The sequence below is a fragment of the Trachemys scripta genome, chromosome 3 (assembly GCF_013100865.1).
Source record: "Trachemys scripta elegans isolate TJP31775 chromosome 3, CAS_Tse_1.0, whole genome shotgun sequence".
Lineage (NCBI taxonomy): Eukaryota > Metazoa > Chordata > Testudines > Emydidae > Trachemys > Trachemys scripta.
This window is the reverse complement of record NC_048300.1, coordinates 12,696,052-12,717,954: the sequence shown is the minus strand read 5'-3', so window position 1 is coordinate 12,717,954 and position 21,903 is coordinate 12,696,052. Positions and strand designations below refer to the sequence as shown.

General features: G+C 42.5%; 1 protein-coding gene across 1 annotated transcript in view; it reads right to left on the bottom strand.

Moving 5' to 3' along the window:
• The window catches only part of SPTLC3 (serine palmitoyltransferase long chain base subunit 3), a 120,459-nt gene extending 101,101 nt beyond the window's left edge, over nt 1-19,358 (bottom strand). Inside the window, exon 1 of the mRNA XM_034764137.1 lies at nt 18,940-19,358. Within this exon, the coding sequence (XP_034620028.1) occupies nt 18,940-19,050 (111 nt within the window). The 5' untranslated portion in view covers nt 19,051-19,358. The remainder of the gene's footprint in view (nt 1-18,939) is intronic.
• Between the last annotated feature and the right edge of the window lie 2,545 nt (nt 19,359-21,903).

The window sequence follows — 21,903 nt, the reverse complement described above, 5'->3', positions numbered from 1 at the left end:
CAGCTCCACCTCATCACTACTTTTCCTTTCAACACTGTTCACTCCTCAGGACAATCAGATCAAATTATCTGAGTTAGCAGCTGCTCTAAACCCTTCTTTTCCTCCCTCATTAGTAAGCTATAATCAAAGTGAAAGTTCTTCTTTCTAAGCGGTTGACTATTAAAGACACTAGTAAACTTGATATGACAGGGAGGATCAGTTTTCAAGATCACATGCAATATTGTTATTTGAATTATTAAAAATTGCACCAGAAAAAAGCAATTGTAGGTCTTTGTTTAAATGTATGCTTTAGTCTTTATAGATGTGAAATAGGTATCTAAATTGAGTTACTCCAGATATTATTGTAATCTGACTGCTTTAGGAGATATGCCTACAGTATCTGGTTGCAGAATAATCTGATTATGATTATGGTTCCTCCCTTCCCCTCTTAAGTAATCAAAGTTAATTAAAAAAGAGATCACTCCCATTTGCTACACTGACTAAGGGATCGGGCCAGATTTTCAGAACTTCTTAACACTCACAATCGGGGTTAGATTTCCAAAAAAGAGTTCATCTTCTATTTAGGGAAAATCCCCCACCTTTTAAATTAATGTCTAGCATCCTGCTTAATTCTGTTTTAAACCACAAGGTGTCTTGAGATTTTTGTCTTTTTGAGGCTCACAGTTTTCATGGTTACTTTATCATTAAAGTGATTTTGCTTTATGGGCCTTGTTTTGGACATTCTTATTGAATGACTTATGCTGGAATGATAAATACAAAAACATTGGGAAGTTACTGTTTTAAGAATCAAGCCTTCAGTGATTTCAAAGGACCTGTGAATTAAGAAAACTGTAGATTGCACAAAAAAATAACTGCTTGTTCGAGATTGAGATGAACTGAGCTCTAAAGCCAATAGGGCTTTATAAATTAATTCAAAAAATGAACAGAAGTAGAACGAGAATATTTTTTCTTTCCGAAGGTGTAGTAAGTAATATTAGCTGGTTTTGCTTCTATTATAAATTCCAAGTAGGTTGGGATTATGGGTAGTTATAATGTTCTGATTTGTAAATCTGATTCCAACAGTAGTACTTTGCATATATAATTTGTCAGTAACCCAAAGATTCTCCTTCCTCCTAACCACATATCCCATCCTTCATCCTCCTCCTTCTGGCAACACACTGTACCAAACATGCTATGTCAAATGTCCTCCTTTGCTTCGCTACATGGTTAGTTATGTGTGCAAGATACACCCTCCCCCTCGGGAGGCCATGCAAGGCTCAACATATTAGTAAGGGGCCAGTAAGATAGATGAGTTGAACGAAGGGGCAGGAAGAGAAAGAATAGCAAGTAATGAGGTCCAAGGACAAATTCATGGTGAGGGCAACTCCTGAGCCTTAGCTACTGAGAAGCAAGGTAGGTAAAAATCAATTAAAATTGGTTTTAATTTAAATATATTTTAAAATAATCTATTTTAAAATAAATTTGAAAATATGACAACCTATGTTAAGGACTAAACTTACTATCGACTATTAAAATAATTTAAATTAAATAATTAAAATAGTTATTTAGTAGTATGTTTGCCCCCCAAAAGTCTTAAAGAAAGACAAACCACTGAAATGGTGAAAGGCACTGGATAAGAACCGACCATCAGAATTTGTGGAAGTGCTAAACCAGCTTTTGACAACAGTAGCCTCTTCTACAGGTGCAGAAAGAATATTTTATTCATTATTCAACTAGTTCAGTTCAATGACTATTTCATTCAAGGTTAAGAAACTAATTGGGAGTTGAAAAAGCAGGAAAGCTTGTTTTCCTCTTCCACTTGATGAATAAAAATTAGGTGTGAGAGGAAGAGATCAACTAGTTTTAAACTCTCAAAGGACATGGTGACCATAATCAATCAGTTCAATTCACTTACTATAGATAACACTTCTTTTGTTTAATGAATCAGGGAGTTTTGAAAGCAAAATATGTTTTAAGAAGAAAAAGTAAGTTTATCATGTATCCAGCACATTTGAGGTAGTTTTATTTATTTTTTGTGCTTTTTTAATTGAATTCCAATTTCCATCCAAATAGAGCTTGACACAAATCATGAATAAAAAATTAATCTAGTAAATAAGAAATACACCAGTCACTGTTTTCTAACATAGTAAAAACAAGTAAAATTTAAGTATTTGAACAAATGTATGTTAAGCCGCATAATTGCTTAAATAAATGTATACAGATACTGTATATCCTCCTGGCTAGCAAAAAGAAGGGCCAAAGGCTATCTTTAGTTGCAAATCAACATGTTTTAAAGGTTTTCAACCAGTGACAATCCATCTTTCTTTTGGAAAACAACTAAAAAGTACAAATGCAAAACAACATTAAAATTGAGGATTTAAATCACGGTTTCCTGCTTCCTGATTTAAATCATGATTAAAATCAGTTTGATTTAAATCAATTCACCCTGCTCAGAAGTGGCAGCATGATTGGATTTCTATTAGCTTTTTTGCTAGTCTCTTCATCTGTAAATTCTGTGTATATTGGTATGTACACTTTAGACACTATACAAGTTATTCTAGGGCCCATTAACCTAGGCTCCACACACAACTGCATAACTCCCTTCTAACCTACAGTGATAAGAATCAGCTCTGGGAATGAATGGCACATGAAGGTGAACTTTGGGCCCAACAATTCAGTACGTCCAAATAAAAGAAGTTATTCCATCTATTGATCCCATGGTGAGCTTTCTTGATGAGGTTATCATTTCAGACTTGGGATCCAGGAACTCCTCGCTTTGGTCAGTTTTGTGTGCAGAGAAGCTGCGAGTGGGGTGTATGAGGAGAAAAGGAGACAGCGGTTAAATTAGGTTTGGGGGAGGAGTGATGGTACTCTACAAAAGTACCAGTATTTTTTTTGCTAAAGCAGTCGATAGTTAAAGTACTAGTTAACAGATCTGATATTCAAATTGGCAACAGCCTTCAGAGGACCTTTTCAGCACTTATTACTTCTGCATTCTGAAATCAGTGGGGATTCTGCTTGACTAACGAGTAAAGGCTGATTCTCAGGTGCGGCAGAACCACAACTCCCAGGGCATCCTCCTCTGAAAATTAAGCCCTGAGTAAAGAATGCGGAATCTGGCCTTCAGAGTTACTATTTCACTTTTCTTGCCAGTCTGGTAAGACATCATTGTGTGGCTCGCATTTGAGTTCTCTGCAAACATAAGGGCTAGCATTTTCTTTTAAATGAAAGCTTTAGTTTTGCAAAAATTGATGGAGTCACTACAGAAGTGTTACTATGGTGACTCACATCTCAATGGCTCAGTTGAATCCTGGAAAGAGTTGAGAAAAGGGGCTTAGTTTCCATGTGTAGCGAGGGGATGTGGCCTCCCTCCAAGATTGACAGGGAAGAACCCGTGCCAGGGGAGGAGCCAGGAAAACCCATGCCTGCCCCCCTGGAAGCAGAGGGGTGGGACAGGAAGTATAAAAGGTGGGCCCAGCAGCTCAGTTGGGCTGGAGCCGCTGGAGGAGAGAGATGCCTTTCACCCGCTGCAGGGGCTCGAGTCAGACAGAGACTGCTACAGTGCCGAGGGCCTGAAGGAGCTGTCAGAGCTGCTTGCTGTCAGGAATGCCGAGGAGCTGCTGGAACTGCCGTTAGCAGTATAGATTGGAGAGATGGAGGATGATCCTAAGCCACAGATGCACCTTAAGTAGCCCAGGGACACTAGACTATTATCTGGTTGTGTCGTTGCCTGAATCCAGGTCAACGTGTTTCAGCTGGATCCCCGCTGACCCAGTGGTGGAACACTCAGCCACTGTCAGGGCCCTGGGCTGAGACATGGTGGAGTAGGGTAGGCCTGGGTCCCCCTACTTCCCTGATGCCAACCCCACCCCTGGGGTGGCAGCCTCCCCACTCTAGGCCAAGAGTCCTGAGTTTGTCTACCATCTGCCAGAGCCAAGATGTTGGACTGTCTGTTTGCTGCTCTGCTCTGCCCTGCCTGAGGGCCAGAGCCCTAGACTGTTTGGGGCTCCACCCTGCCTGAGGGCTTGAGATCCAGAGACTGATTACTGCCCAGCCCAGGTCAGAAGGCCTGGGCACCAGAAACAGCTAATTTCTCCTTTTCCAGACTGCCTTTCTAGGAATGAGATAGCAAGGGGGTGTGGCCTCCCTCCCGACATTCACAGGGAGGGAAGGCCACTCACTCCTACACCATGGTTCACACTTTGTGAATTCGTTAACATTTTAAAATGAATGTAGTTTTTGTGAAAAGAGCTGGATCAACAGACCTGGAAATGAAAATCCTCTAACATCTTCAGAACAATGATAGTCCATATGTTTTGAAACTGCCTTGCCAGTGTGCTTCAACCATGACTTGGAGGGACCATTTCTTGTGGTTAGATCTACATATCCATTCAATGCCTGTCCTCTATTTGAAGACTCCCAACTATGGCTCTGATTGGAATGCCATTATTTTAGTAATGTGGATGCCTGTCAAACAGGAAATGGACTGAAACCATCCACGGAGTTCATAAAGGTTACACAGCAATCAGATGGTGACAATGACTTTGTTGCTGTTGACCTGATCTGCATTTGAGCCAGTGATCTATAGATGAAAAAGTTCTATATTGATTAATTTAGAAGTGAATAAATTAGTTTGAAGCAATGATCAGTAATCATTGGGTTGCTTAGAACAAATAAATTGGGCTCAAATTTTGCTTTTCTATACATTGCAAGGGGGAAAAGACCCTTTGGATTTAAAAATAAAAACAGTCCACACGCAACATACACATTTTTTCTACTGGCTCTGCAGCAGCAATTAATTAGAATGGCAGCTGTGCCAATTACATTCTACTGTATAAATCATTGGCACTTGCAAGTGGGTATGCTCCTGATGAATCATAAGGGCTGACACACACACTTAAGGATGCTATGTGCTTTACAGGAAGGGCATAGAAAATGGGTCCCTGCTTGAGAGCTCTACAATCTAAATGATGAGCTTCACAGGGGCATGAGGATGAAACATATGCCAGGAAGGGATGAAGAAGAAGATGAGTGAAAAAATAATTGAGGTTATTATTCCATTTAAGCATATATGCATGTATGTGTACACACATATATGTGCACCATCTTGCATTGGAAAAACTAGTGGCTCTCTTTTTAATGGTACACAAACCAAGAGTTTCTAAAGTGAACACGTTTTCTACATGAAGTTGCAGAAGGTACAACTAGATGTCACCCTGTTGGCTTGCACATGATTATAAAGAAAGCCATTAATTTTTCTAATACAAGCTAATTAGTAAAAAAATAAATTATTTAAATTACAGAAGAAATTGAATAAAAACCTGAAACTAGTCCTATGTCATTTACTTATTATGTAATTAAAAAAATATATCTATATTCATGGGCAGAAGAACCTAAATGTAGGGGAGCCATGAACTTGATGAATTTTTCTCGATAAGTATGTGGGCATTCCCACAGAAATGGAATCTTTTTGCCTATTCTTTACTGTCCTCCTTGTCCTTATAAGGATAAGGTGTTCCACGTTGTCCTAGGGCCATGTCATTAAAATGCAAAGTGAGAGAGAAGACTGGCTACGCAGATCCTGTAAGCAGTAGGAATGTCCTTCATTGTAAGAACCTGCAGGACTAGAAGCTAGGACCATGGATGTTCTGGCTCGCTGACACCTTCACGCAGTCACTAGAGACTTAGGCTAGGCAGCCCTGGGAGGACCCTCTAAAGCTAGGCTTGGCAGGAAGTACTGCACAAAAGGGTCTGATTGGCAGATCCCCCCCAGACCACTGATTGGCTGAAATCAGTATATAAACCAGGAAGCCATGATGGGGAGCTGTCTGAGCAACAACACAAACTGTCGGCCTGCTTCTGCTTCAGACCCTGCTGATGCTAGCCCTTAGACTCCAGCTTCCAACCCTGGTTCATCCTTGACCTTGCTCTCTGATTGCCTGACCCAATCTCCTGGTAACCTGATCTTGCCTGACTCCTAAATCTTGGTTTGCCCCCTGGCCTGTCTTGGAATCTGACCTAGTGATCAGAGCAGGAGTCAGGAGACAGGCCAGGTCAGATGCCAGGAGGTCAGACTGCCCATGCCCTGGTCATGACAATTTGCTCAGACAGCCTTTACTTCGTCCCCCAACCCGCCAAATCTATCCAACCCCTCCACCGATGATGGAAGGGCCAGGCTGTCTCCAACCAGTGGCTTCTTGAGGGCCTGGGACCTGCCTGGGCACGACCCGAGCTCCAGGCTCCAGAACCACCCTATCTGCTCTCAAGTAGAACCAGACCTGGGAACTGCATTTCCAGTTGCTACTGTGGTTGGAGGTCTTGGTGCAGGAGCAGCAGATCGCTCCACAACTAGCAATGATAGATTCTAGGGCTTCTGCCAACTTTATAGATGCTGAGGCAGCCAAAAACCCTCCAGATCCCTCTCTGGGTGAAACCAACAGCAGACCTGGGTGGAGACAATTGATGGGTCGCCCCTATCATTGGGGCTGGTGAATCAATAGACCATCCCCAAAGAGCCCCGTAGTGGAACGGCATCAAGAAACAATATGTTTTGATGCAATCCTCTCCCCATTCTTCCTGATAATTCTTGGCATTCCTTGGTTGGAGGGGCATTACCCGTGTATCTCCTGAAGGCAGAGGAGCATTAGCTTCTCCTCTGAATATTGTCGGAATGCGTGTCTCCAGTGAAGGCATCAGCCCCCAAGTGACCTTCACCCAGGGCCCAGGATTGGATGAGACACTCAGAAGTGGAACCCTGAACAGCGGGGGCTAGCCAGGCAGGAGCGGCTCCAGGTCATAACCTCAGCCTAGCTGACAAGTACCATGACTACCTGGATGTGTTTAAAAAAAAGAAACATGTAGACTCATTACCCCCACACAGAGACTGCAACTGTCCAATAGACTGACAGCTTGGGGCAAAGGAGCCCTATGGATGGATATACTCCATATCTGAACAAGAACTGGAGGCGCTATCTGTGTATATCCAGGAAAACCTCACCAAGGGCTTTGTTTGGTGATCTGCCTTTCCAGCTGGAGCACCAGTCCTCTTTGTGAAGAAGGATAGGTCACTATGCCTCTGTGTAGATTATCATGCATTGAGCCAAGTGACTATTCATAACTGGTACCTCTTGCCCCTGTTGGAGAATAACAATTGTCAGAGAATAACAGAGTTCTCACTTTTTGTTTGGGTACAGCAAGTCAGATACTTTATTTTCTCTAACAATTGCGTAGAGGGAGAGAGCTAAACAGGTCTCTCTACAGGTAAACAATTACAGCAAACCTTTATACCTTTCATTACAGACAATAATAAGCAACAGGTGCATTTTGTTTATACATAGGCCATCTTGATATCTTATTTTTCTCACTTGTATTGACTCTAGTCTACATACAATATTTTCTACACATTATCTACACAAGGTCGCAACAACTTCTCACACAGTTCCTTCCCACTCACCTCACACAGTCCTCGCTTCTACAAATCTCGCGTTATTAGGGTTACAGTTAGCCTGACTCTTGCTAACGAACTGGCATGCATTGCATCCCCTTCCTGTCAGTTCTTTCTCTGCTTCCACACCCCTCATTCCAGAATTTCTGGACTGCCTGAGGACTGCCAGGATCTTCATGGGACATACAATCTAGTGTGCAGAAGTCCTGAGGGTTAATAGAAGACTGTTTTTCGTACATGATACCGCAACTTTGGTCATGCCATTTGGCCTAACCAATGCCCCTGCAACGTTCCAACATTTTGTAAACTATGTGTTCAGGGACATCCTGGGCCAGTGCATGATTAGCTACCTCAATGATACATTGGTATTTTCTGAGAACCCTGAGCAGTTCTACCATTATGTCTGGTCTGTCCTGAGGAGATTATGGAAGCATGGTTTGTATGCCAAACTGAATAAGTGCACTTTCGACCAGGTTCCCATTGAATTTTTGGGGTACATCACCCCAGAGGGAATTCAGATGGATCTGCAGAAGGTGGAAGCCATCTGCAACAGGAAAGCATGCCAGACTGGGAACTCCAGTGCTTCCTGTGCTTTGCAAATTTCTGTAGGAGATTCATCACCAATGTCTCTGAACTAATAACTCCCCTGACTTCCCTCCTTTGCAAAGCCATACAATTCACTTGATTGCCCGAAGCCAGCTTGGTTTTGGTCACCTGAAAGCTGCCTTCACCACGGGCTTGATTCTGGAACACCCTCACCCAACCATAGTGGAAGCAGATGCATCCAATATGGCCTTGGAGGTGGTACTCTCACAGCAACTCGGACCTCAGTCAATTCTGCACCCTTGTGCATTTTATTCTAGAAAACTTACTGTCTGGGAAAGCGAAATGGGAAAGCCCATGCTCTATCACAGCAGAGGGAATAATACCGTGGAATTGAAGAACCAACTTCTGACCCCTCTATCTTCTCAAGCCCGGTAATTTTGTTAATGCCACAATTCAGTGAGACCTGCTCTCCCTCATGCAGTCTGCATTGAAAGAAGACCAACTTGCCCAAGGGACACAGTCCATGCCATTGAGGGCTAAGATGCACCACTCCATGTGGGATGGGATAACATACTTTGGTGAGCACAGATATGTTTCCCCAGGGTGCCCATGACTGGAGGTAATAGAGCTGTGCCATGATGCTCTGCTGGGTCACTTTGGCCACTGGAAGACCTCCTGCATGGTTGCCTGCTTGTGGGCTGAGGTCCAAGCTTAAGTGGACTCCTGCAAGTGCTGTACACGTACCAAGACACATCGAACCAGACACTTTGACACCTTAGTAGCCCTGGAGACTCTGGCTAGGTCTTGGTCTGCCATCAGGCTAGACTTTGTTGTGGAACTCATGGCGCCTGATGGCCAGACCATAGTCTTAGCAGTTGTGGCTGCCTGACCAAAATGGACCATTTCATCCCCCTGCAGCCATCTGCTTTCTGCTGAGGCTACCACTCAACTCCTGCTACACCACCTGGTCTTGCTCCAGGGACTCCCAGACCACATAGCTTCTGACCAAGGCCCATCATTCATCTCTTGAGTCAGGCACAAAATGTTCAGGCCCTGGACATCTGTCTATCCACCTCCACCGCATACCACCCCAAAAATATGGACAAACTGAATGGGTGAACCAAGTACTAGAGTAGTACTTGTGGTGCTGAATAAACTGCCACTGAGTCAACTGGTCTATATGGGGAGTTTTCATACAACAATGCCAACTATGCCTCCTTGGATTTGAGCCCCTTCTTTGCCAGTTATGGGCTCCACCCCTGTTTCCACCTGCATTACCAGCAGCCTCATCGAACCCTGCTGCCACTGGTCTAACAGATCCATTTTATTCAGGAAGAGCTCAGGAATCACCTAAAAGAAGCAGAGAAGGACTACAAGAGACACGTGGACTATCGGCGGCAAGCTCTGATGTTCACAGTGAGCCAGAATGTGTGGCTCACTGCCCTAGATCTCCAGATCTGTTGATCCGCCCAGAAATTGAACCACCAGTTCCTGGAACCCTTCCTGATATGTCAGCAAATTAATAGTTACTTTCAAACTCTAGCTACCCCTGTCTCTCAAAATACACCCAATTTTGCACGTTTCCCTTCTAAAGCCTTACACCGAGAACCTCTTCCCTGACAGAAACATACTATCACCTCCATCAGTTAAAATCCACGGTCATGAGGAATATGAAGTACATGCCATCCTCAATTCCTGAAGTACAGACAGCCATGTGTACAAACTGTTTTACTGGGAAGGCTATGGCCCTGAAAAGTGCACTTGGGAGCCTACCTCCCATGTCCATACCCCTGACCTAGTGAGGAAATTCCACAAAGGTCACTTGGACAGGCATCACCCCAAAGGGGGAACATGATGTAAGAACCTGCAGGGCTAGAACCTGAGACCATGGGGGTTCTGGGCCTCTTCCACATCCACATTGCCACTAGAAGTTTAGGTTGTGTGGCCCTGTGAGGACCTGATAAAGCTAGGCTTGGCAGGAAGTACCACCCCAAAGGGCCTAACTGACAACCCCTCACAGACCACTGATTGGCTGATATCAGTATATAAACCAGTATATAGACCTGTCTGAGCAACAACAGATTGCCTGGCTGGTTCTGCTCCAGACCCTGCTAAAACTAGGCCCTAGACTCTGGCATCTAACCCTGGTTCATCTGATCTCAATCTCTGATTGCTGTTTGTAACCTGAACTTGCCTGTCTTCTGATGCCTGACTTTCAGTTTGCCTCCTGGTTTGTCTCGGACTCTGACCTCCTGGCATCTGACACTGCCTGACTACCAGCTACTGCTCCAACCACTAGGTCAGACCGCCCACATCCTGGTCATGACATTCATGGTAGATATTATGGAGACGAGGGACAACTACTCCTATATATTTACCTCTCTGACCCAGTTAGATTTTACATAGTTCATTCATCAAGAAACTTTTACCACCTCAGTGAGAATTTCATTCTCTTCACTGTGACCCATTTGTTGGAACTTCAGCATGTTTTTGTAAGTGGATGAATGTAATTCATAAATCTGTTAAATCACTCCCATTTAGAGAATGCTTTACATGAGGTAGTAAATAGTCCTAATATAGCTAAATATTCTTTATTGCAATTTTCTGCCCAATTCCCAAGTTTTGTTTTACATATTGCAGGTAGTTTCCTAAGATTAAGTACACAATTGCTTTAAAAGGTCTCTTGGTAATACATGGATCCGTACTCTTAAAGAAAAATTTGCTAAGGTGTGACAGCTGCCATCTTGACCAATGCATCAATGAGTGAACCAGAGACCTCCAGAGCGAAACAACAGAGTTAGAGTTGAAGGCCAGAAGGGACCATTAGATCATCTAATCTGACCTCCTGTTTATCACAGACCATCACCACCACCAGCACACCAAACCCAACAAGTGACCAAAGTATTACAACCCACATGAGTCTCTACAGCTTGAGTTCATTAGTTAGTGTTCATTAAGATCCTACCCTTCACATCAGCTCAGCTGTAAGTCTCTTGACACTTGTACTGTCATAATTTCGCTATTTCTCTAGTTACCACAGAGTCTACCATAGTAGACAAGATCTGAATTTCTAATGCAAAAGCCAAGCTACCTTTTTTTCTTGGGGGATGGGGGGAGAGGAAAAGCGGGAGAAGGGGGTAGGGAAGGACCTCTCACCACTATTTTTTAAATACAACATAGAGCAGCAAAGAAACTCAAAATCCCCCTGTTGACACCCCCCCCTCCTGCATGCAAGCCACCTTCTTTCGACAGTACCTTCCAGCAGGGAACTCTATGAAGAAAAAAGACACTTATTAAAAGCATCGGGAGGTCTGTTGAAAATGGATAACTGAATCAATCTGCTTGTAAAGACAACATACCATACAAAGAAAGAGAGATGAAAAGAACCTATAAAATAGTAAGCATCTGTTTACACTCAAAGCTGCCAGAGCCATCGGAAGGATTTCTCTGGTAGGTTTGTGTCCAGAGCAAATTCTCAAAAGGTTAAGTAGCTGGGGACTGCTTGCATGTCGTCTACACCAAGATAAAGCATATTTAAGAAATATTTGGGCCCAGCAACTATGTTGAATCTTTAAAATCCTTTTTGCCCTGGAAAGTTTTAGGTTACAAAGAATCATCTTTGGGTCAGTCGTCTTTCTTTCACTTTTATTTGAGGACAAGAGGAGTGGGGAAGGCAATGCATTTCTATGTTAGTTACTAGACATTATCTGCCTAGTTTTCAGAGATGCCAAGGATTTGCAGCTCCTGTTGAATTCAATGGGAGCTGCAGGTACTAAGCACCTTTGAAAAATCAGGCTCCACAGGGTAGATTCTGACTAGTACTGATGTGGCCATACAGGGAGCAGAGGTAAGGATCCCCTTTCCCTGTGTGGTTTTGTTAGGGCTAACCAGATCTTGGGTCTGGGTGTTATGGGCACTCAACATTTTTTTAAAAATTACTAATACACTAGTTTTTTTATTATAACTTTCCCCGCTACCCCACTTTATACAGCAAGTTTAAATTTCTCAGTTTGAGCTGAAACTAGACTTTACAAACACCAACGACCCACCCACTTTATAACTCCCATAACAAATTCACCCAGAGATGCACCTGCCCAGCGAGTTATTAAACATAAGTATGTGTTTTACATCTGTAAGCAGGTACAAAGAACAATGCCAAGCAAGGTAGATGATAGCCCTGAGTAAAAGAGTGAGTTGTATAGACGGGGTGTAAGATGTATTTGGACATAGCCTGAAAGAAGTTTGTATAATTTGTGATTATAAAAAAAAGTTTTTTCCTTTCGGGCTCAACACTTGTTGGTAGCTGCTTAGCACCTCCCTATCAGTCCATAAAATTCACACATGTAAATCTAAGGGCTGCTTGTATAATAATGATGCAAGTTAAATTTTTATATAGTGACAGTATATGGATGGCAAGCCAAACCTTTTATAATGTGGATATGGCTATATATTACAGAAAGTGAAAACCTCCCACCTTTAGCGAATCTCTAATGACTCTAGCTTGTTGCAAGTTTAGAAGCTTAAATTGGATAGTTAAACTTGTTCTTAAAAGTTGGGCAAGTTATATTAAAATATAATGTATTCACTGAAATCTACACATTTTTTCCTATCATGAAGAGTAAGATTTTTTTTTTTTATGATGGAAGCTCGATGTGACACATTTTAGCCTACTGATTGCTTGCAAATAGTTGGTTGTAGATATTGCTACAAGCATCAGAAGTTTGAGGCTTATGATTGGTCACCTGATTGGCTGAACTGCAGGAGCACTTGTTCGAGTCACTGGGTTTAAGGTTCTTTCAGGGAGAAGAATGGAGGACTTTAGAGTGAGGATGAGCAGGCAGATATAGAAAATTCTTCAGTCTATATTCTGATCGTGCCTTGTCTTTATTGGTTTCTAATTTCCCATCCACATCACTATGGTCAGTGACACATAATAACTGTGTGTTTGTGAATATACATGGCCCAAACTGTGAGGGGTCGGGGCTGATCACAAAAATAGTCTGCATGGGGGCTCTTTGTCCAGTGACCTGGGGAATATTTACAAATTTCCCCCCATGGCTGTGTTACTTTAAGCAAGTTCTTCTTTGGGACTGCCTTTATTGGCCTTCAACACATGAAGCTAACAAGAGAGGTAGGCACAGCAGCAGTCTAGGGAGAACTACAGAAGAGAAACGTTAGGCCTTCTACAACTGCAAAGAAACCACCCTAAAGAGCACCAGCAAAGCTTCATTATAGTTTCTCTGCTGGGGGCAGACCACAGCACAGAAATCAGTCTATTTAGCAGCAAACAGGCAGGGCTTCAGGGAATGGAGGGAGAAGGCAGGTCCTTTAGGTACAGAAGATATGACCGTCTGTTGTGCAGTCACAGGATGATGCAGATGAAGTCAGTGCATCGGGAGAGGAGTGTTTGTCTGCAGAGGACACACTTCAGGGTTACTCACTTGAGATCGCTGAGGACTGTTACCGTGGGGCTTGTTACAAAGGTGAAGGACGGGTCTAAAGGATGTTGTGAGGAGACTCTGCTTTATTTAGTTCCTGAGAAATGAAGTATGTCGTGGTTTGGGGAAAACGTCTGCTTATGTGTCACACAAACTATCTAGGTTATAGGATGGGAGTCAATGGAAAAATACTCCCACACCTATCATTGCTAAACTGACAATTTAACAGAGGCTGCACTCTGCTCCTGTTGGCTGGCTGCCATCTCCATGACCCCTACCGATCCTTGTCGTATCCTTTGTTCCAGTACCAGTTTCGTCCCACCCCTCCCATTCCATGCTTTTAAAATTGGATTCTGTTAGCAGCGTATGACGGTGAGCTCATTTCTGCACACCAGTACCACATATCCTATGCAGCCTCACTGACCAGGTACAGGCGGTTGACTTTCTGGCCTGGAGAGGGGTGTTTAGGTAGAAATTCTATATGGCTACTTGTGATTATAGAGATGGATGTGTGGCATGGGGCACTAGAACAGTTCTTCTAGTGGGGATGCTGAAAGCCATTGAACAAAACTGTGAGCCCTGTACATGACGGAGGCCGTGCACTCGGTTGATATTATTCCTCCCGCATCCCCACCACTGCTCATTCCAGCGCCACTGGGTGGGGTAGAACTCTGCATACCATGTGTCACCACCTTCTGGCTTCCTCCAGAGGCCGGAAAGCTGATCCCCAACCAGAACCTCCCCGAGGAAACAAAGCACAGCTCGAGGCTGGCTGAAGGGGCTGCAGATCTTTCAATGTTTGTGTTGAGAACATGCTCCGAGAGCTCATTACTGAGGAAAAACTTGGTCCTCACTAAGCTGAGGGGAAAGAATGGAAGGATATGTGGAGCGGGAAGGAGGAAACTAAGAGCACATGTCAAAGTCTGCTATTGGGAAGGCAAAGGGGAGGATCTAGCTGAAGAGGTCAAAGCAAATGTTGGGAGTCTCATGGGCATGTGGCTGTGCAGGAGGGTCTCCTGGCCCTCCATCTGTGTGTTCAAAATTCCTCCACTGCTTGAGTCACACAGTAGTCAAATGCGGCAGCTGTAAGATCCTCCTCTACGCCCGCCTGCTTCTAATATTCAGATGTCACCTGACATTGTTGCCTGTGGACTCCTAGTATGGCCAATGGTGTGAGGAAATTGTTTGGGCACAGGGTGTCCTGCAGGTCTCTGAGCTGCAGATACAGGAGTACACACAGTGAGTTTGTCCTGGGGTGCAAACTACCCACTTCACAATCCAGCTGCTCTGAAGGGTCTCATTGGAAGCTGTGTCTCTTGGACAGGACTGAAGTATAACCAAGTGAGGAATTCTTCGACTTCTGTTGCCTCTGCTCCTTTCATTCCTGCTACCCGTTCTAATCGAATTATTAAAATCTCCCTCCCAAGCCTGTCAGAAAATGCAAGGATTTCTGGTGTGGACTCTTTCTGCAAATGATGTGTACAAACACACATTCTCCACAAGGAACTCCAGGAGACCTCTGTTTGGCCAGTGGAAGAAAATGTAGACTTCCCTCCTACTACCCAGTTTTTCCTCTTCCTCGTTCATTCCTACTTCTGTTTTGCTGTCCTATGCCATATCACTAATACTAAACAGCAGCAGAGTGAAAATGATTTTTAAAAATCTATGAAGTGCTTCTGTATAGTTCTTTAGATCTAACAAAGAAACAATCATTCATTCTTCTGCAAGCTCACCAGTGCAAGCAGACACACACAAAATGAAAGGAGAAAGGTTGTTTGACAGCTGCCTACATCCCTATAAAACTGGACTTTAATCTTCACTGCACATTTACAGCCAGCATGCTGTTAAAGGCAGCAAGATTTTAATTATTATTTTGATTAAGTGATGGCTAACGTCTAGTTTGATAGGGACCTAGACAGCCCCCAGAGAAGCATTAACCTATCATTTTCTTGTTGCTGATATTAATTATATGTTATGCTATATCTCTGGCTATCACCGCAGGTAAAGAATGCTGACAGCAGTCAGTCTATTTGTCAGAAAAGGCAAAATGCCATCTAATAAACTGTTTGCAGTGTTGTAGCCATCTTGGTCCCCACATATTAGAGAGACAAGGTGGGTGAGGTAATATCTTTTATTGGACCAACTTTTGTTGGTGAGAGAGAGAGAGAAGCTTTCGAGCCACACAGAGATCAGTGTCAGACCCAGTTTTATCAACGACATCACCCAGGTAGTCTGTCCCAGTGGGATACTCCCCATGCAAGTGACTTACTCATCAGTAATGAATGGGCAGAAAAGTGGGGTCAGGGTGAAGCACAAGGATAAGTGGGGGAAAAGGTTCAGTGATTAGAACGCCAGCCTGAATTATGGCAGACCTGGGTTCAATTCCTGCTCTGCCACAGGTTTCCTGTCTGACCACTTAATTTCCCTGTGCCTCCATTTCCCATCGGTAACATGGGGATAATGGAGTCTCCCTATGTCACAAGGCAGCTGTGATGATAAATACACCAAGGATTGTAAAGTGCTATAGTGATGGAGGCCAGACAAGTACCAGAGACAGAGAAGCATCAGCATCCACTACATGTCTGGATGTAGGGTGACCAGACAGCAAATGTGAAAAAATGGGACCGGGGTGGAGGGTAATAGGAGCCTATATAAGAAAAAGACCCAAAAATCGGGACTTTCCCTATAAAATCGGGACATCTTGTCACCCTATCTGGATGGCAAAGAATTGGAAAACATGATAAACAGAGGCAGGGTTGGCTGGGAGGAAGAGACAGACCAGACATGAAAAGGTAGATTCCTATCAGGAACAAGATTCCTGTTGTACACAGCTCTCCTGTCTGTTCTTGTCCCCTCCTCCTTCAATCTGTGTTTGTAGCAGGCAATGTAGTTCAATGAGAGAAGCAGCATGGTATTCTGAATAGGGCAGACAGATAATAATAGGGCATGGGACTGGAATTGAGGAGACCTGCGGCTTGTCTACACTGCCCTGCAGTTTGGGCTATGAGGGCATAAACAGCAGTGTGCACCGAAGTGCTGTAATATAAACCATTCCCTCACCCCCCGTGGATACTGCAAGCCTGAACTCAAAGGTTCCTAGTTTGTATTCTTGGTTTGTGTTCATTTAACGCTTTTCAAAAAGGACTTACATTAATGGGAACTAGGAACCTTGTAGTTCATGTCCGCAACATCCTCCCGGGGGGGTTACACCCTTTATGGCTATTTACACCCCTGCAGTCCGAATGGCGGGCAGCATAGACATAGTCTTGGATTCTCAGACCAGATCTGCACTGACTCACTGTGACCTTCAGTGAGCCACTGAATCTCTCCGTGCATCCGTTTCTCCATCTTTAAATTGGGGAGATTGATATTTCCCCCCTATAACCGTTTTGAGATACGTAGTTGGAAAGTACTACGTATTATAACATTGTCTCTTTCAGAACAGCAGTGGCAGCCCGTAAGCTCCTGAAGCTGGCACCTTGACTGGCAGCAGCCCCTGGACACATTCACTGAGGAGTTGCCAACCAAGCAGTGGAGCAATGGAAAATCCAACTGGGACTTGACCCCAGCTTGGAAGACTAGGAGTGCCTCAGTGATCTACCTGATTGGTTGTTTGTAGACAGGTGCCCTACCCCATCAGGGAAGGGGCAGATTCATCGGAAGCAGGACAATGAGGCATTCATGCGGTGGGTGGGCCATGTTGTCCCAGGACATGGCCCGAGGGCTGCAAGAACTGTGAGATCCAACAGCACACGAAGCAGGAGACCACGGAAACCAAAAGGCAGAACCAGCTGCAGCCTTCCATCAACTGAATCCACCCAATAAAACACCCTGCACCCTCCAAATCCCCTCAACAGCAAAATGATTGATTAATACCCCCCCTTTCCTCCACCGATTTGCTGTTTAAGAGTAATAATTTCCAACTTTTACAGGTGCATCAAGTAACCACCCCCCTATGCTCCTGTCATTGTTTTTTTACCGCTCATCCCCAAACACACACTATTCTGTTTTTCTGGCTATATTCCTATTTATTAATAGGTGGCAAAGCTTTTCACACCTCTGAATTTGCTACTGTAACAATTTCTCATTCTTTGTCCAGCCGCTAAACTATTTCTGGAGGGTGAGATGCACGCCTAAGAATTTGCTACCAATGCTAAAAGTATAGATTTCTTACATTACAAATGTAAATATTTTTAATTTTTAAACCGATGCCACAGAATTTCACATCTGGTTTATAGGAGCAAATCCTAAGACATAGTTTTCCCTGTCATTGCACAAGTTTTCTTCCCTTCCACAATGGGGTTGGGCCAGCAGCCAAGAGCCACTCACACTGGAGACTCCTGGGGCCAGCACCCACTAACTTTTACATTTGGTGTGTCTTACCCGCCTTAATGAGGGTGGTAAATGCACGAGCTTCTTATTATGAAAAGACTTAAGACAGAAGTTTCTTGATTTTAATGCATCTAAGCCTGGAAATTCAAAGAGCTACAGTCATTGCCTAAAGATTTAGGCATAGGCCAAATTAGAAAAAATATGTCAGGTAAGCACTCAGGCACAAGATAGTGTTGCTTACTGCTCCGCTTCCCAAAGCACAAAATTTAGCTCTTAAACTTTTTCTATTCCCAACTGAAACTTTAGCTCAAAAATTATGTAGCCATCAATATATTCTCAAAGCCAGCACAACTTTGGTTTGAAGATCCAACACATTTCTGATAATGATAGGCTTCACCTACATACATCTTTTAAAATGTAGTCCATACAACCTGTTTAACAAGAGAACACCTGTGGTTTTGATGTACCGTATGGGAAAAACCATGCACCTCTCATTAGCTGTAGTGAGGCATTCATGCAAATGAAAGGCTGTGGTTTCAAAAGAGGCAGGTCAGACGCCAACACCTTGAAAGAATGGTCTGCAGATTAATCTGATTTTTAAGTACTACTAACACTGTAAAATTAATGTAAATAAAAAAAGATCAATTGTTAAGCCTGTTAAGCATGCCTTGGTAAACCAGACACAGTGCAAGGCACACAACAGTATAATCACCAGGAAAATCAAACTACAAACAACAACAAAAACCTCTCTCCTTCCTCATTTTTCCTTCCTTATTTCCAAGTCACACGTGTGCAGTGTCAAATCATAATAAAAACACTTCACACAAACTTTCTAAGAGGATAAAACACGTTTTGATACACAGTATCAGCACCTTGAGTAGGAAAGCTTTAGGGAACCACAACTTTAAAGTGTGTGTTGTTTCTCTATTTCTGATATGAAATACCAAAGTCTAGTTAGATCAAGGGCTCCACTCTATATTCCTTGAGCACCCATAACAGTCACTGACTTAAGCCAGTGATGCAAAGAAAGCAGGATCAGGTCCCATGTGGGTAAAACTTAACAGAAAAAGCCAATACTGTACCATCCATTAAATGAAAAATGAAGACAGATTATTACAAAGCTAGCTTATTAAATACATTTGTAACTGTTAATCTAAACGATTTCAGAAGCAATTCAATAAGTGATTAGTTAAATCTTACCTGAATTTCTTTAGCAATTCCATTTTTCTTATAGATTCCACTTTTTAAGAGGTTATTCCGTTTCTGATGACAATGTAGATGTCCATTGCTGACAGCACTGGGATTAGCCATTTGTTTAAATCAATAAGATTCTCAGTTCTTAAGAGTGTCTCAGGTCTTTCTACTTTAAAAAGGCAGAGGGATGAACAAATAAAGTTCTGAGTGAGGCCTGAAAGGTATCCAACTGGTCTGTCTGGCTTTTCCAGGAAGAGAGGAGGGACTATCTTTTTGCAAGATCTTAAAAACTAAAACCAAACTGTTACCTTTATACAGCTTCAGCCCCAGTGAGGTAGAATGGCAAGTACATGGTAACAGGTCTGCTTTTAAAAACTACGAAGTGTACAGCTCATGCCGGTTACTGTATGAACACAGCACCTATGTGAGTGAGTCAACAAGATTATTGCAGCTAGAAAGAAGTGGGTGGATTCCAAGGTGGAGACGCTTAAAGATACACTGTCTCCTAAATATTTCCCAGTACCAAACTTTAGTCCCTTGATAACACTCAGAGAAGTGATAGATTATCCTGCTTTGTGGAGTAAAAGGTTGAAAGTTTAAAATTTAAAATTTAAAAATAATAATAAGAAGGCAGTAAGACTATATATTTTAAACTTATGCAAATCTTGATATCAGCCACCATTAGTATTGAAATAGGACCAGTAGCCAAATTAGCACAGATTTCTTTGGCCTCGAGCCTGTAAACACTTGTGCTAACAAGGGGACTACTTACATTAGTAAAGATAAGCATATGCAAAGTGTTTGCATATTCGGGCCTTTATTAGAATGTAGCACTTCCATTCCACCTTCAGCAGAATACCTTTTTAAAATATCTTCTTTACCAAGATATCCTGATACAAGTCCATAGTCTTTACTCAGGAAAAACTTCCATTTGGTGAGATCTTTCTGGTACAGCCCATTATTATGCTGCCGTGTTAGCATAGGTCTCAATTGCTTTAGCTTTGTTAACAATAGGATTAAACAGATTGCTATGCAATTCAAATGATGAGACATGTTAAAAAATTTGTTACAGGTAGGTTTGAGTGGGTCTTATTTTTAAACTTAAGCCCCAAAACATTTATGCATGTAAGTAGTAAATGGGTCTACTTATGTGCATGCTTGTAGGATTGGGGCCCTTTGACTTTAAAGGAAACACTCGTGCTTCATGTCAAGCATGTGTCTTTGCAGAATCAGGGCCCTGTAGATTTTACAGACAAACAGATTTTCAGGATGCTTTTTCCTATTTAAGATCGCTTATCTATTTGATTATAGGAAGTGGAGATCTTTAGAGTATTATGTTCTAATAACAACTAAAACTACAACTTTAATTTTTCTGATTAAAGGAAAATGTCTATATCATCTACATTTCAAAGAAAAGTAGGGTTGAGGCTTTAATCGGTAAAAATATGTGAAGTGTTTAAATAAAAGAAACTGGAAAAGAAAGCTGCTCTCTTGACAGCAAACTATAGGTTACAATGCAGAAAATGAAACTCACTATTTGACGCCAAAGCAAATACAGGAAACTTTCAAGTTATCATAAACTGCATTATCAGTATTTAAATGTTGAATTAACCAGATTTAAAATCTGGAGTATAACACATTTTTGCCAATTCTGAAATCTGTTGCCAGGGTCATGTACTAAAATATTGAACTGTATTTCCTCTCTTTCTCTCTCTCTTCTTCATGACTTGCAAAGGAAAATGATTTAAAGGAGCTGAAACCTCTTTTGTTTCTTCAAAATATGTATGTAAGGCCCGAAAGGTGTTTTTTCCTTTAGAAGTTTCAGGAATGTCAAATTATGTCTTCCCTTATTTGTTGAGTGTTGGAGGACTCAGAAATGTGCATTCAGAGTTTTTCCTAGCTTTGAGTTGATTATAGGGAGGAGTGTTGAATTGTTTACAAAGAAAATTTTTCTCCCAAGAGTCTTAAATTGTTGTTTGGTTTTTGTAAATTCCCTAAAACTCATTTCCCTCTTCAATGAAGCAGGTTTTACTTCCTTGGTACGTCAGAATCCCCTTACTTCTCCAATTGTCCATAAAGTCTTCCAGGGTATTCAAGAGCTGTACAAAGATAAAAAACCCTTCCAGGCCTTTAATTTATCAGAAAGCAGCAAATCAAACAACAAACCATGCCACCAATCCAACAAATCCACTTCTACACAAGCTTGATGCCTGATTTTGTCTTCCTTTGCAAGTAATCTTTGACCTACATCCTCAGTAAGATGGTAACAGCCTTTGCTGAAGACAACAGAACCACTCACAGTTATGGAGCTACCAAAACAATGACAAGGGTTATTAAAAACTGGAAAATGTAATCACACAGGAGTCAGTGTTAGGATTAGAATTCAGGAGTTCCTGGCCTTTGACTCTTGCTCAGCCTACTAGACAACACTGTCTTATTTTTGTATGAATCACAGTCTCTGATAGACTCCATTAAGCCAATCACCAGGGTGACTGCATGATGGGTTAGTTATTGTTAGTGTGCTAATAATCAGTTATAGTAAGTGATTGGGACTTGGGGAAAAGATCCAGGGAAGGACAGCCAGGAAATAGGTGGGGTGAATGCCCAGTAATAGTTAGTGGAATCCTGTGGTTTTCTTGCATCACTGATAGAATCCTTACAAAATTAAGGATGACAAGAATGAATCATATCTGTTCCTTCTGTACCTAGCACACCTACCTAAAAAAAGCCATGCTGAGCATTCTCCATATTGGTCTTATTCCTATGGTTTCTCAGTGAACCCCAGTCTCCTGGAAAAAATGCTTTGTGCTCTTTGAGACTGACCACCCACCCTATGGTAAGAAACTGTACCATCTTTGGACACATCTTAGTAGCAGAAAGCCAGCGATTCTAGTATACCTGAGTTTGTATATGCTAGTCTACTCTATAAAGAATCTTATTCTCCCCTCCTCACTGTAGTTTCTCAGATGT